The sequence below is a fragment of the Patella vulgata genome, chromosome 3 (assembly GCF_932274485.2).
Source record: "Patella vulgata chromosome 3, xgPatVulg1.2, whole genome shotgun sequence".
Taxonomy (NCBI): Eukaryota; Metazoa; Mollusca; class Gastropoda; family Patellidae; genus Patella; species Patella vulgata.
The window spans coordinates 7,068,829-7,085,383 of record NC_065881.2 but is presented as its reverse complement, the minus strand read 5'-3'; the positions used below and the strand labels follow the sequence as shown (position 1 = coordinate 7,085,383).

At 41.3% G+C, this 16,555-nt stretch overlaps 2 protein-coding genes across 2 annotated transcripts in view; both read left to right on the top strand.

Moving 5' to 3' along the window:
- LOC126815887 (baculoviral IAP repeat-containing protein 7-B) overlaps positions 1-16,555 on the top strand; it is a 57,339-nt gene that overhangs the window by 17,058 nt on the left and 23,726 nt on the right. The gene's annotated exons all lie outside the window — the stretch shown is intronic.
- Positions 1,768-7,792, top strand: LOC126815912 (neurofilament heavy polypeptide-like). Its single transcript, XM_050542012.2, has one exon. It carries the CDS (start codon positions 2,461-2,463, stop codon positions 3,901-3,903), a length of 1,443 nt encoding a protein of 480 aa, XP_050397969.1. The 5' UTR covers positions 1,768-2,460; the 3' UTR covers positions 3,904-7,792.

Genomic DNA, 16,555 nt, shown 5'->3' with positions numbered 1-16,555 from the left:
AATTCGATATAATACTAGGCCTAAGCGCCGCTGTCCGGGCACAATTTCGCTCATCGCACACTGTTTGGCGTATGCCATTCGGAGGAGAACAGTAGGACGCTAAACCCCAATTCATTTTGAAGAAAGAGGGAGACAAACGGTTTAACCGATGTGCTTTAGATCGTAAGGTCCTCAATTGCAAGTTTCCTTCTACTGTTAAAGAATTAATGAAATAAAATTGAACCATATATGTTATTCCCGAAATGACCTAGTTTGTGTCGAGTGGACTTTAAACACCCCCCCCCTCTCTCTCTCTCTCTCTCTCTCTCTCTGCCGAAGATATGTGAAGAAAATGAATTACATGTTTTGTCACATGACACAAAACTGAGATAAGATAAAGGAACTAAGTTAGATGTTCGGCTAAGGTAATTTATTTTAAAACACCTTTTGTTTATCGACGCAAATAGTATATTATCGGAGACGATTATCGTAAATGGTTAGAAATGAAATGTGGTTTAATGTCCTACTGTTCTGCGTGGACGGGACTAATAAAGACAGATATACAACCTGCAGTGTGCTATAAAGGACATTTTCCAAGACAGCGGCACTACGGACTACTCTTCGAATCCTAACTGGCAAGGGTTCTTCAACGTGCACGCAAACGTGTAATGGGGGCCTAGGTTTTTCGTCCATCCGAACTACTATATGTTGTCCCTTATCAGGCCCTCGACCTGCACCACTGACAAGCGGGAACCACGACAGGATCGAACACGGAACCCCTTGTTACCGAGCCAAAGTCTTACTCACTGAGCCACGATGCCTCACCTGTATTGGTTAGACAGTTTAATACAGTTCACATTTTATCTAAGTTATGATTAATTCTATATGTGGATCTGATTTAATGTTTGTATTCTAATACATTTTTATCAATGGCTTTTAAATTATATATTGTGTTATGTAAATACTCTGAGCTTCGTGTGATATTTATACTAGTGAGATTGGCACACTACCAAGTAGGTCCTCGGTGTTCAGAAAAACTTCAGGGGATTTTTCCAACCTGGTTTCATCGTGTTATTCATGTCACGCCAGGCGACGTATTTTCTCAGACATGAAACAATTGTCGCCTGAGAGAGAGAGAGAGAGATGGAGAGGGAGGGGGGATTTTTGCATTTTCTAGATTTTACTTAAATTCGAAATAATACATGACACAATTATATAGAAGTCCACTCGACACAAACCAGGTCATTTCTGGACTAACATATGGTTCATTTTTATTTCAATAATTCGCTTACGCGTATGGATTTTTAGCAGTGGGAGGAAATCGAGGGACCCGGAGAAAACCCACGAGGTTGGACAGGTGACCGCACTCCTTGCCACGTACAAATGAGGAATGGAAACTTGCTCGTTAACCTGCAGGGGAGGTCCCGTGATCGAACATGGCCAAGAAAAATGATCGGACTTTTCCGCCGTGCCCTCCACCCCTCCACGTCAATGGTGCAGGACGGTGAATCGAAAAACAACAGGTGCTATGTACACATGTCGTGCACGTAATAGGAGTAGACCGGGCAGTAATTTCCCTCATAGCACACTGCATGGTGTAAGCCCGTCTTCACTAGCTCAGTAGGACGATAAACTTTATTACATCTCACTTTCATTTCCGTTTTGGGAGTCACGGTGGCTCAGTGGGTAAGACGCCGGCTCGCTGGGAATCCACGGTGGCTAAGTAGGTAAGACATTAGCTCGCTAGGAAGCCACGGTGGCTAAGTGGGTAAGACGCTGGCTCGCTAGCCTGGTGGTTGTGTGTTCCATCCCTGCATTGACCGAGAAAGTTCAAGATTTTCTGACGTGGTTTCCCCATGTCAGTGGTGCTGGACGGAGGGCCTGGCATGGACAGCTGTCTAGTCGTTCAGATGGTATGAAAAACCGAGATCCCGTGTATACATTGGCGTGCACGTAAAAGATCCTTTGGCAGTTGAAATTCGATATAGGATTAAGACATAGTGCCATTGCCCGGACAAAATTTCCCCCATAGCACTGTATGCCCGTCTTCATTAGCCTAGTCGGAGCAGAACAGTATGACATAAAACCCCATTTCATTTCATTTGTTTTGTATACTGACAATTGAACACTTACAGTTTGCTTTGGTATATTGACAATTCAACATAAAACATTTCAAGATTTGCAATAACCCAGACCCAGTGAATATCTCTTGTAGTTATTATATCGCTTAACAATTGACGCCCTGGGTATACACGATCAATCTATACCTCATATAGATAATAATGGCAATATGGCTATATTATGCAGGGTCCTTTGTGTGAGACCAACTTTACCTTGTGTTCAGTTTTTGGTATTGAAAGTAATATTATTGATATTATATCTAATCTGTGATGAGTGACTTAACAACTGTTTGCAGTTATTGGTATATAGATACAACATTTACATAATTGATATAGACCCAATCTACGCTTATTGATCTACATGCATATCGTTGACACAGAAATGTCGGGGGCCGACAGACTGAAAACCTTCTCAACGTGGCCGTTAAGCCGGCCCTCAGCTTTATCATTAGTGCGATGTGGATTTTATTATACTTTAAGAAATGATGAAGTGCAGTGCTGTGAGTGTAAACAGACCATCAAGCATTGGGCTAGGAAACAGCATCCTTACATAGAGCATTACAAAGTCAACAGATATTGTAGGTTTGTTCAACAGTTTAAAGGGGTGGTGTCAAGTTATTCACCTAGTGATAACGTCTTTAGTTATACATCCTTTTATGCAGATATTACAAGCAGACTTTCATCTTTCATATCATACGAACATCACTTTAACCAAAGCAAGGAAGCGTTGTCAAATTCAGGATTTTATTATGTCGGACCCGGTGATGCGGTTAAGTGTTTCGAATGTGAAAAAATCTTCAAGGATTGGGACGAATGTTTTGTGCCCCTTTGTGAACATCATATACGATCCCCTAAGTGTAAATTTATCAGATCGCTACTTTCTGAAACGATTGGTGGGGATGTTGATGATGATGGTGATGATGATGATGACTCTCAAATCCCTCGCCATAGTGAACAAAATGGCCAACTTGAAGATTCTCATAAGGGGCTTCCAAACGGCAGGAGTGTTACACGAGATACTCCCAAAGCTACCCCTACGGACATTTTCAATAGAGCTGTCACGCCAGAATACCAGAGGAAAAGCCCTCGCCCACAAAGTCGTACACCGGAATTTCGGAGAAAAAATCCACTCCCGGACGTCCGAACTCAGGAATCGCGACGGCGAAGTCCTCTTCCACAAACTCGAACGCCAGAGTATAGGAGAAAGAGCCCGCTACCAGAAATGTCAACGCCGGCAATTCGAAAAAATAGCTCACAACGAGAGTCAAGAGCGCCGGAACGTAGCAGAATAAGCCAGAATTCTGGAACACGAACTCCTGAAACCCCGAGAAAATATCCCAATTCTGCAACAGGAACTCGGGAATCCCGACGAAAGAGTCCCCTTCCTGTAACGGGAACACCGGAATATAGAAAGAAGAGTTTACGACGAGAGCCACTAACACCGGAACGTACAAGAAAAAGTCAATATCCAGAAGCACGAACGCCGGAAAGTAGACGAAAATATCTCATTTCAGAAACGGAAACTGTGGAACGTAAACCAAAGAGCCCTATTCCCGGACCACAAACGCCAGACTCCCAAAGACATAGTCAGCTTCCTGAAACGCGAACGCCTGGACATCCAAGGAAAAGTCCACTTCCTGAAACTGGAACGCCAGAACACACAAGAAAAAATCCTCAGTTAGAAGCGACGAAATATAATGTTCCTTCTTCACCTATGACAGAAAGAAGCAATGATGTCGTTTTCATGGGCTCCGAAAAACTTCTTGTAGATAGGAAGGTTAAAGGACATTTTACGAAGTCATGAAACAGTGATTTGTTAGCTTCTCTTGGGGGACAATTTGATATCGAGTCAGGTGATTTGCAACGAATCTACTGATAGACAAATGAATAAAGAGAGAGAGAGAGGGGAAATGTGGTTTAACGTCCACTCGACACAAATTAGGTCATTTCGGGACTAACATTTGATTTCAATAATTCGCTTGCGTGTAGGGGTCTTTAACAGTGGGAGGAAACCTGAGGACCCGGAGAAAACCCACGAGGTTTTACAGGCGACCCTACTCCTTGTATTGTACAACCGGTGAATCGAAACAACGCCAGTTGACTCAAAAAGAGAGGAATTATTAGCATGATGTTGATTGTTTACGAACCACGGAGAGGAAATCATAAATGAAAGGATTAAGTATGATATTGTTCAGTCAAACAATAACTATGTGTTTTCGATTGGATTTACTTAGTCGCTGACAAATAATCATCGAATTATGCATGTTGTTATACGTAATACGTTATAAGTAAGATTGTGGTGTGTTCACGTCACTGGATACATTCTAGACGTGTTAAATGTATAAAGATTGTGATGTGTTCAAATCACTGGATACATTCTAGACGTGTTATAAGTAAGATTGTAATGTGTTCACGTCACTGGATACATTCTAGACAGGTTATATGTGTAAAGATTGTGATGTGTTCAAATCACTGGATACATTCTAGACAGGTTATATGGATAAAGGTGAAATGTGTGGATATGTACCCTAGAGAGTGGGGGGTCGGAGATATTGATCGGGGACCGGTTGCTCAAAACTAAGTTAAACTAATGCCATCGTTAAACAGATAACACCTGTTAAATATAACGACAGGTTAACGACACGTTAAAGTTAATGAGGCTTCCCGCAACAGAGTTTCTCTCTGTTAAAGGTAACGATCCGTTAACTCCATGTTAACGAGTCGTTAAAATTGAACGGAGCTTCGAGCAACCAGCCCAAGGTTTTTATCCGGTTGAAATACCCCTTTCCTTAATTAATACAATATGCAAAACCACCACTTTAACTTGAACTATTAATAACCTGGTCTCTATGGGCCTATAACTGTGTACAGTGTCGTTCAATCTTTTTAGACAAGTCTAGCCTAGTCTGAATTATCTTTTATGTTTACCCTGTATTCAAAGGTATGTCACGTTACCTTGTATTCAAAGGTATGTCAAATTACCTATGGTACACGCATACCTATAGATTACAGTAAAGATAGTATTAACTATAGATAACGCTGACATATAGCTATTTTACACGCATGAATAGGTACTGTTATCCGTCCACCATAAAGGGTTAACGCATAATTGAATTAGATCAAATAGTGAATATTGATTAAAATTAAATTACGAACATCGTATGATTGTGTTAGCTTCCACACATGTGTCAAGCGTTCGTGTGAGGTTATCGTCATCCACGGTAATCGCTACACTAGCATTTGAGGGTCTTTGAAAAGGAATGAAATTAAATGGGGTTTAACGTCCTACAGTCTACTCCGATTGGGCTAATGAAGACGGACATACGCCATACAGTGTGCTATGAGGGAAATTTTGCCCGGACAGCGGCACTACGGCCTTCTCGTATATCGCACTCCAACTGCCAGGGGATGTTTACGTGCACGCCATTGTGTATACGGGACCTCTGTTTTTCGTCCCATCCGAACAACTAGACAGCTTCTACGTGAACTTTTTCTCGGTCAACACTGGGAGCGAACCCGCGACCTCCAGGCTAGCAAGCCAACGTCTTACTGACTTAGTCACTGTGGCTCCCGAGGGACTTTGAATCCGAGACATATTACAATACTATTAAATCAACATACCCTGAAGAGAGAGAGAGAGAGAGAGAGAGAGAGGGAATGGGGTTTAACGTCCACTCGACAAAAATCAGGTCATTTCGGGACTAACATATATGGTTCAATTTTATTTCAATAATTCGCTTGTGCGTGTATAGGGGGACACAAGAGGATCCGGAGAAAACCCACGAGGTTGGAAGGCAATACCCTGAAGAAGAAATAAACAAACCAGTGCCACATATAAGTGTTGGGTAAAATCTTTTGATTGGTCTTTTTGATCCGATTGAATTCAACCCGAGAGGTTATCTCCCTTTAATATTTTCGATTTGTTTTCATAATTAAATAATAAATTTGAGTACACTCTAGAGATAACTTCCGAAACTTGAAGTTCTTTTATTGAACAGATCCCAAAAGTAAATGAAATGGGGTTTAACGTCCTACTGTTCTGCTCCTATTGGGCTAATGAACACGGGCATACGCCATACAGTGTGCTATGAGGGAAATTTTGCCCGGACAGCGGCACTACAGCCTACTCTTATATCGAATTCCAACTGTCAAGAGATCTTTTACGTGCACGCCAATGTATACAAGGGACCTCGGTTTTTCGTCCGATCCGAACGACTAGACATCTGTCCTTGTCAGGCCCTCCGCCTTGCACCACAGACAAGGGGAAACTTTCTCCTCCAACACCGGGATCAAACCTGCGACCTCCAGACTAGCGAGCCAGCGTCTTACCCACTTTACCACCGTGACTTCATTCCCAAAAGTAGTCTCGGGTGAATTATAACTATCACCATAGTAACTGAGGGAGAATTGCACTACACCCAAAACAAATCTCAGAAGATAAACCTGCGGACAAGACAAAGTACAAGAATTGAAGTGAATGCATCAGGGGGCCAGTCGTAAAGCCCAGGAGCGTGGTGACCCATGATGTTGCATGAGGAACGACATCCCTTCCGCCTCCCCCCCCCCACCACCACCCCCAACAACACTGGTTGAGCATTACGATTGTGATTATAATGTTGATAACCACATTGAAACGGCGTGATTGTTTGTCATGGGCGAGGGTGCACAGAAACTCAAAGGGGCGCAAAAAATCAATACCAGGACGCAAAGCATTGCGTCTCTCTCACTTAGCCCCTGGTAAAGCCCCACTGCGCTATACACTATAGGGCCTGTAATGATAAAGGCTTCACTCACAAAAATCGAACAAGTCACTTTATCCTAAAATTCTAAATCTGAAAACCTTCATCAATTGTGCGTGCTAATAGGCACCCTCCCATTTTATAACCTGACGTATGCTCGGAATTTACTCTACCTGGAACTAGTGTTTACTATTCATACATTTTCTGTAGGCAACCGACCACAAGCCTACGGCGCCCTTCGGTTTCTTTAGAGTACCAAGGGCACGCCAAAAATAAACAGGCACAGCCAATAAACAAAACTGCGCATTAAAACGCAATAGAAGAATATCCAGAGTAACTCACAAGTTGGGTCGTTATAAGGGGGTTTGGGGCGGGGCACAAATCACATATGGCGTATACCCGTCTTCATTAGCCTAGTGCAGAAACGTAGGAGATAGAGAGAGAGAAATGGGGTTTAACGTCCACTCGACACAAACTAGGTCATTTCGGGACTAACATATGGTTTAATTTTATTTCAAAAATTCGCGTAGAGGTCCCTAGCAGTGGGAGGAAACCGGAGGACCCGGAGAAAACCCACGAGGTTGGACAGGCGATCCAACTCCTTGTCACGTACAACAGGGGATTCGAAACCACCTAGTTGATTCAATGACAGGCCGTATGAAACAGCACGCACGTGCTAACCATTTGGCCATCCACCCCCCCCCCCCAGAAACGTAGGACGTTAAACCCTATTTTATTACAATGTAGTTGTTGATGAGGGGGTCGGGGTTCACAAGAAACTAAGTGTCGGGGTTTGAACTATTTGTTTATTTTTAAAACATAATATAAGTTATTAAGAAAACAATGTACCATAAAAATTATAACATAGTTTATCACAAGCTGCTTATTCTTTTTACATTAATATTTTTAGCATTTTTTTTTTTTTTTTTGATTTTTTCGTCGGCCTCAATTTTTCTAAAATATCTACAGTACTTAAAAATGCATTATGTAAGATTTAAAAAAAATTATAATAAACAATGAATAAAATTTCAGTCAAATTATTTTATTCTGGGTGAATGTTTGAAGTTTAACGTTAACCTATTAATAATTGGAAGCCACAGAGAGAGAGAGAGAGAGAGAGAGAGAGGGAGAGAGAGAGGGGGGGGGCTTCCAAACGGCAGGAGTATTACACGAAGTTTAACGTTAACCTATTAATAATTGGAAGCCACAGAGAGAGAGAGAGAGAGAGAGAGAGAGAGGGGGGTGGCTTCCAAACGGCAGGAGTATTACACGAAGTTTAACGTTAACCTATTAATAATTGGAAGCCACAGAGAGAGAGAGAGAGAGAGAGAGGGGGGGGGGGCTTCCAAACGGCAGGAGTATTACACGAAGTTTAACGTTAACCTATTAATAATTGGAAGCCACAGAGAGAGAGAGAGAGAGAGAGGGGGGGGGCTTCCAAACGGCAGGAGTATTACACGAAGTTTAACGTTAACCTATTAATAATTGGAAGCCACAGAGAGAGAGAGAGAGAGAGAGAGAGAGGGTGGCTTCCAAACGGCAGGAGTATTACACGAAGTTTAACGTTAACCTATTAATAATTGGAAGCCACAGAGAGAGAGAGAGAGAGAGAGAGAGAGAGAGAGAGGGTGGCTTCCAAACGGCAGGAGTATTACACGAAGTTTAACGTTAACCTATTAATAATTGGAAGCCACAGAGAGAGAGAGAGAGAGAGAGGGGGGGGGGCTTCCAAACGGCAGGAGTATTACACGAAGTTTAACGTTAACCTATTAATAATTGGAAGCCACAGAGAGGGAGAGAGAGAGAGAGAGAGAGGGGGGGGGGGCTTCCAAACGGCAGGAGTATTACACGAAGTTTAACGTTAACCTATTAATAATTGGAAGCCACAGAGAGAGAGAGAGAGAGAGAGAGAGAGGGGGGGGCTTCCAAACGGCAGGAGTATTACACGAAGTTTAACGTTAACCTATTAATAATTGGAAGCCACAGAGAGAGAGAGAGGGGGGTGGGGGTGAGAGAGAGATAATGAACCATGAATAAAATATCAGTTAAATTACTTTATTCTGGGGAAAGTTATGAATGTTCGAAGTTTTGACAAGAATAGGGTATTCTCGATTGTCTCAATTTATTGGTAATCGATTAAAAAAAACACGGATGGTCTAATCCAATTAATATCCAAGTCATCCGATGGTCTAGAGAGTTGATTATGGATGTGTCTTGTAAATAAATAAGAGAGAGACAGAGACAGCGAGACAGAGAGAGACGAGCCTATATTTCAAGTTTCATCAAAATCGAATAACATGTTTATCCCATTTCTACAAAACTTGAAATATGGGTTTATATCCTAAATGTCTGTTCCTGTCGATATAAGAATGTCTCGGACCCGTAACTTCATTCCGATAATTTGATAGCCATTTCAACTAATAATAATTAGTGAGGCCGAGGTTCAAGGCCGTCTCGAATCTTCAAAGAATAATGACATTTCTTCTAATTCTACAAAAAGCCGCACTTTGAATACAGAGAGAGAGAGAGAGAGAGAGAGAGAGAGAGAGAGAGAGAGATTAGGTTTCACGTCCACTCGACACAAACTAGGTCATTTCGAGACTTACTTATGGTTCAATTTTATTTCAATAATTCACTTGCGCGTCGGGGACGTTAGCAGTGGGATAAAACCGGAGGACCCGGAGAAAACCCACGAGGTTAGACAGGCGACCCTACTCCATGTCACGTACATCCAGGGAATCGAAAAATGGTGAATCAGGAATCCTGTGTATAGAAATAAATAATTAAATACAATAAAAGATGATGTCCTCTATAATGAATGGTGTTTCTCTCGTCGGTAATCTGAAAAAAAATAATAATAAGATAGAAGCAACAATTATTATAAAGGAAGGTGTCAAAATCATAAAATGATCCTAATTATAATTTAGGTTAATTATTGTAATAATTATCATTTCATTGATAAATATGCGCCTGCGCAATACACATCACACGTCACTGAATTTTACTTGAGTTACGTATACGACAATTGAATTTAATCGCCCCTTGATGTCAAATTATTGTTACTAACGTCGGTAGGAGCCGTGATGAAGATTTACCCTTTACCCCAGACCAGCTGGTATACTTTATAATGCTATTTTTACTGATGAATTTAATTCTATCAATAGAATGTCGATATAGCATAATTATATATGATCTTTTAGAGACATTTAGTAACTGGATAGAGTAATAAACTATAACACATACAAAAACGGTAACTAATGTATTAAATAATTGGGCAACGTTTTGAAGAGTATTCTCTCAATGTTCTCAAGAGAGAGAGAGAGAGGGGGGGGGGGGAGGGGGGGTAACGTCCACTCGACACAAACTAGGTCATTTCGAGACCTACATATGGTTCAATTAAATTTCAATAATTCGCTTACGCGTAGGGGTCTTTAGCAGTTAGACGAAACCGGAGGACCCCGAGAAAACCAAGAAGGTTGGACAGTCGACCCTACCCCTTGTCGCTTACAACAGTGGAATCGAAACCACACCAGTTGACTCAAATACAGACCTTATGATACAACGCGCTAACCATTTGGCCATCCAACCCTGTTCAATATTCTCAAGCTAATAACGTGGCGTTAATACCCTTGGAAACATCGCCCTAATCTTTATAAACTGGACCAGAGAATACGCTTCGGGGCGTCACCCAAATAAATTAGTAGCTGTTTTCAATAAGTACATGTATGTACAGGGCACAGGGCCTTGGGTTTTATTTTCGTAACATCCGAAGGACTAGACACTCGCGTTCACGGGTCCCCCTGTCCTGCACCACTGACAATGGGGGAACCACGCCGGAGAAGACCGAGGAATTCTCTCGACCAACACCAGAAGCGAACCCGAGACCCTCTAGTTAGTGAGCCATCGTTTTAGTCACTGAGAGAAGCCCCCCCCCCCCCCCAACACACACACACACCCAGCCCCGCAAAAAAAAAATACCGAGGCACTTTGTTGGCCAACACACCAGAAGCGAACCTGAGACTCCTAGTTAGTGAGCCACCGTCTTACTTACTTAGACATCGAGCCCTCCCCACCCCCGCGGGGTTGGATGGCTAAATACCCCTACGCGCAAGCGAATTATTGAAATAAAAAAAAATTAAATCATATGTTAGTCCCGAAATGACCTAGTTAAACCCCATTTCTCTTCCTCTCTCTCGATCATTATTAGTATAAAACTTTTCGGACGATCCCAAGAAAAGGACATTGTTTAAAGGACAATGTAGGTGTCAGTCATTATCACTTTTGGACTTCGAAGGAATTATTAGTGAGCAGAAATTCGCCCATCTATCTGTTATCACTCGTCACTTAAGTCAGTTATACAGAGGGATAACTCGTGTTTTCCTTTTGCGTTCGTCACTTCCGATTGTTGAAACCTTTATTTCGCATTTTTTGTAGCAATGATCTCTGTGTTAAAATTATATTTGGAACGTGTTGAACCAGTTCTATCACATATATGATAATGACTGACACCAATATTGTTCTTTAATAGCACAGTTGTAATTAGCAAACTCCACGGAAATATACTAGCTTGTTTTTTTGGTGTTATTTTTATGTAATTGCAGTCTCAATCACCAAATGCAAATGCTCTGTAAATTCAATTTTAATATTTTTAAGAAATGAAATTGAACTTACTCTTAACTTCGAATTCTATCTGAGAATAAATCATCGTCAACCGGAGTTTCCTGTGTACCCATGTTGTTTTGTCCAAATAGATTGAGATTACGGTGGAATATGTTGTTCACCAAAAGTCTAGAATTAAAAGCTCCGTTAAATAGCGGAAACATCCCAGGACCCATGAAGAGGGGCGTCATGAAGTGGTTGAATATCATTGGCATATTCCACAGTTGGCAGTCCACGGAAGCAGAGAAGACCAAAGCACACAAGGCAATAGCAACCACAGCGATTCTCATCTTGGTGGTAGTAGTATTCAGACACCTGTAACAGAGAAGGAGAGAAATGGGGTTTTAACGTCCACTCGACACAAACTAGGTCATTTCGGGACTACCATACGGTTTAATTTTATTTCAATAATTCGCTTGCGCGTAGGGTTTTTTAGCAGTGAGAGGAAACCGGAGGACCCGGAGAAAACCCACGAGGTTGGACAGGCGACCCTACTCCTTGTCACGAATAACCGGGGATTCGAAACCACGCCAGTTGACTCAATGACAGGCTTTGTGATACAGCACGCACGTGCTAACCATTCGGCCATCCAACCCCCCACCTGTAACAGAGTTTCAGAAACTTGCGGTTAACATTTATTAAAATACAGATGTGACGTCATCCTTTTATGTTGATTAATTCAAATAATGGTACGGACAATGTGCCAAGCGTTCATTATTTATACTAGTTGAAATTTTTGACTCGCGTGACGTATTTCATTGCAAAGCACGTGACTTGCTGTATTTAAAGTTGCTTAATGTTGTTTCAGTATATTAGTTAATGTCTCGCTTTCGACAATTAACCCAGTTGTACGATTTCGACAATTAACCCACAAGTAGTTGTACGATTTCGTATGTTTTATGAGAGAGAGAGAGAGAAATGGGGTTTAACGACACAAACTAGGTCATTTCGGGACTAACATATGGTTTAATTTTATTTCAATAATTCGTTTGCGCGTAGGGGTCTTTAGCAGTGGGAGGAAACCGGACGACCCGGAGAAAACCCACGAGGTTGGACAGGCGACCCTACTCCTTGTCACGTACAACCGGGGATTCGAAACCACGCCAGTCGACGTATGTTTTATGAATATATATATATGTTAAATAGCAACTAGTAATAATTGTTGTTAACAAAAATGAAATGAAATGGGGTGTAGCGTCCTACTGCACTGCTCCGAACTGGGCTAATGAAGACGGCCATACGTCATACAGTGTGCTATGAGGGAAATATTGCCCAGGCAGCGGCACTACGGACTACTGTCAGGACATGCAAAAATTATGTCATGTAATATTTCGAATTTTAGTAAAATCTAGAAAATGCAAAAATCAAAATAAAGCACTAACCTGATCGGGTAAAATGAAGATTAAGCAATGGTCAGTAATATTCGTCACCTGCCATTTATGTACCTGGGAGAACCAGGTGATATAATCAGGTTTTAAATAATCATTTACAAATGATAATTATATGTCAATTAACTCCGTCACATCCTGCATAAATTACGTAAAATGATAAATTACATACAAAGTACTGTTATATTATGGTTAATTTCAATTACTATCAATTAGATAACAAGAAATGAAATGAAATGGGGTTTAACGTCCTAAATTTGCTGCTCCTATACTGGACTAATCAAGACGAGCATACGCTATACGGTGTGCTATGAGGGACATTTTGCCCGGGCAGCTGCGCTACGGCCTACTCTTATATCGAATTCCAATACATACACGGGACTTTGGTTCTTCGTATTATCCGAATGACTAGACAGCTGTACCTGTCTGGCTCTCCGTCATGCATCACTGACAAGAGGAAACCACGCTGGGAAATCTGTATGAACTTTCTCGGCCAAAACAGGGATCGAACACCCGATCTCCAGGCTAGCCAGGAGTTCGCGTGTTCGATCCTTGCACGTAAAAGAACTTTGATCAGTAGGCCGTAGTGCCCTCATTGCACAATGTATAGCGTATGACCGTCTTCATTAGCCAAGTCGGTAATTAACAGTAGGACGTAAACCCTATTATAATTTCATTTTCGTTTCATTTTCATTTTTATTTTCATTTTCAGTTTCATTTTTTTATTTTTTTTTTATTTTCATTTTTATTTCATTTTTATTTTCATTTTCATTTTCTGTCCTAACATTCATTTTCATTTTCATTTTCATTTTTTTTATTTTTTTTATTTTCATTTTTATTTTCATTTTCATTTTCTGTCCTAACATTACCAAGTAAATATCGAGGCAACATTTTTAAACAGATTTTCTTTAAATTTGGCGAAAACTATCCGGAATGTGAGAGGCTTAAGCTATTGTTTTTCAAATTTGATGTGAAGCATTGGCATCGGAGATGAAGAATCCTGTTAATTCTAGGGCTTTTTTTTATTCTAAAGATTATAGTATGTGTCCGGCAAAGCTTGTGAACACGATAGAGATCAGATTTTTTGAAGTATTATTCTGATCAAATATGCTCAACATTGACGTTTTCCTTTCGGATGTCTACAGCTATACTATCTTTGGAGACACAGCTGTTGTGTTGGCGCATTTCCACGCTTTGGGTGGCTATCTGTTTCTTTCTTATTAAAAAAATACCATTATTATCATCAGTGCAAGCTTTGCATATGCCGTATTTATGTACCATTGTTCATATCCCCTTATGACTGTACCTTTGTTTATATCCCTTGTCAGTGATGCAGGACGGAGGGCCTGACAAGGACAGCTGTCTAGTCCTTCGGATGAGACGAAAAATCGAGGTCATGTGTAAACATTGATATGCACGTAAAAGATCCCTTGGCAATTGGAATTCGATATAAGAGTAGGCGATAGTGCCGCTGCCCGGACAAACTTTCCCTCATAGCATACTGTATGGCGTATGCCCGTCTTCATTAGCCCAGTATAGGAGCAGAACAGTAGGACGTTAAACCCCATTTCATTTCATTTATATCCCCTGTATGACTGTACCTATGTTCATATATCCCGTGTGGCTGTGCCATTCTTCGCCAGTGCAGAGCAATAGGCCGTTAAACCCAATTTCAGTTTATTTCACCTTTGTTCTTATCCCCATATGACTGTATCTATCTTCGTATCTCCCGTATGGCTGGATCTATCTTCATTTCTACCATCTGACTGTGTCGTTGTTCATATCCCCCGTATGACTGTATCTGTTCATATCCCCCGTATGAACTTGCCTTTGTTCATATCCGTCATATGACTGTACCTTTGTTGATATTCCCCCGTATAACTTTGTTCATATCTCACGTAGGACTTATCCCCCATGTGAATGTGTCTTTGTTCTTATTCGTATGCAATACTTAAATGGATATACGTAAATAGTAAGTTCTTATCCCCCATATGAATGTACCTTCGTATGCAATACTTAAATGGATATACGTAAATAATAAGTATCTATTTCGGGAAATATTTGTGTTATGAAGAATCTTTAAAATTTATTGCTGGATAGTCCGTTGCTCTAACAACCCCTCACCTTCCACTGAAGCCGTCAATAAGAAATAAAATTACATTAATCCGCCTTTAATTCTTACAAATCAAAAGTGCATTATGCCCATAATTGGTTTGGGGGGTTGGATGGACGAATGGTTATCACGTGTGCTCTGTATCATAAGGCCGGTCATTGAGTCATCTGGCGTCGTTTTGATTCCCCAGTTGTACGTGACAAGGCGTAGGGTTACCCCCCACCATCTTTCTCTCTCTCTCTCTCTCATAATACGTTTAGAAAGGCGCTACCAAACATGACTCATTTGTATCCTTTACAGAACAATAGAGAGAGAAGGGGTTTAACGTCCACTCGACACAAACTAGGTTATTTCGGGACTAACACATGGTTCAATTTTATTTCAATAATTCGCTTGCGCGTAGGGGTTTTTAGCAGAGGGAGGAAACCGGAGGACCCGGAGAAAACCCACGAAGTTGGATAGGCGACCCTACTCCTTTTCACGTACAACCTGGGAATCGAAACCACGCCAATTGAGTCAATGACAGGCGTTATGATTCAGCGCGCACGTGCTAACCGTTCGAGTATCTACCCCCTGTGTATTCAAGGAACTATATCTACCAACCTTGACTGGGGAGTTGGGATGGCCTAGTGGTCTAGAGTGTCGCGCTTCGACCTCTAGCTGGCCGGTCACCTCTGGCTTGCGGTTGTGGTTTCGATCCCTGGTGTGAGCGTATGTGGCTTGGAGATAGGGGGCGCCTTCTGAACCACGTGGGTTACTCCGGGTACTCCGGTTTTCTCCAACAGGAAAAACGACTGCTCGTGCGCTAAGATAATAAAAATGAAAAATAAGACTTGTCTGCGATATCACTAAGAACAAAAACCATCCTTGACTCATCTGTATCCATAACAGAACAACTGGTGCGGTTTCGATTCCCATGTTGTACGTGACAAGGAGTAGGACCGCCTGTCCAACTTCGTGGATTTTCTCCGGGTCCCCCGGTTTAATCCCACAGCTAAAAACTCCTAAGTGCAAGCGAATCATTGAAATAAAATAAATTGAATTATGTGTTAGTCCCGAAATGACCTAGTTTGTGTTGAGTGGACGTTAAACCCCATATCTCTCTCTCTCTCTCTCTCTCTCATAATTGGTTTAGAAAGGGAGTTAACTCTCCATTTTAGTCACGGTTATCTGCAGGACAACAATGGCGCTACGAACCTTGACCCATTTGTATCCTTTACAGAACAAAATATGTGGGCAAATCATTTAAACAAAGATGAGAAGAAAGCTACAAACAAATATTTTGAAGTCATGTGAAAAGTATTTAATAATTTACATAAGATTATAATTCAATTACTCAGAACAAATTGACGATTTACTTAATTTATTTACAAAATCAACAAGATATTTGTAATGAGAAATGGATTCAACAAATTCAAACATGGACTTCCGATGTTTCACATGGATTTACGTGTTTACTTTGTAGCACTGGTTCCCATACCTCCGCCATTCCACATTCCCATTCCACCGGCCATCATTGGATTCATAGCCATTGGATTCATTCCCATGCCGCCAAAT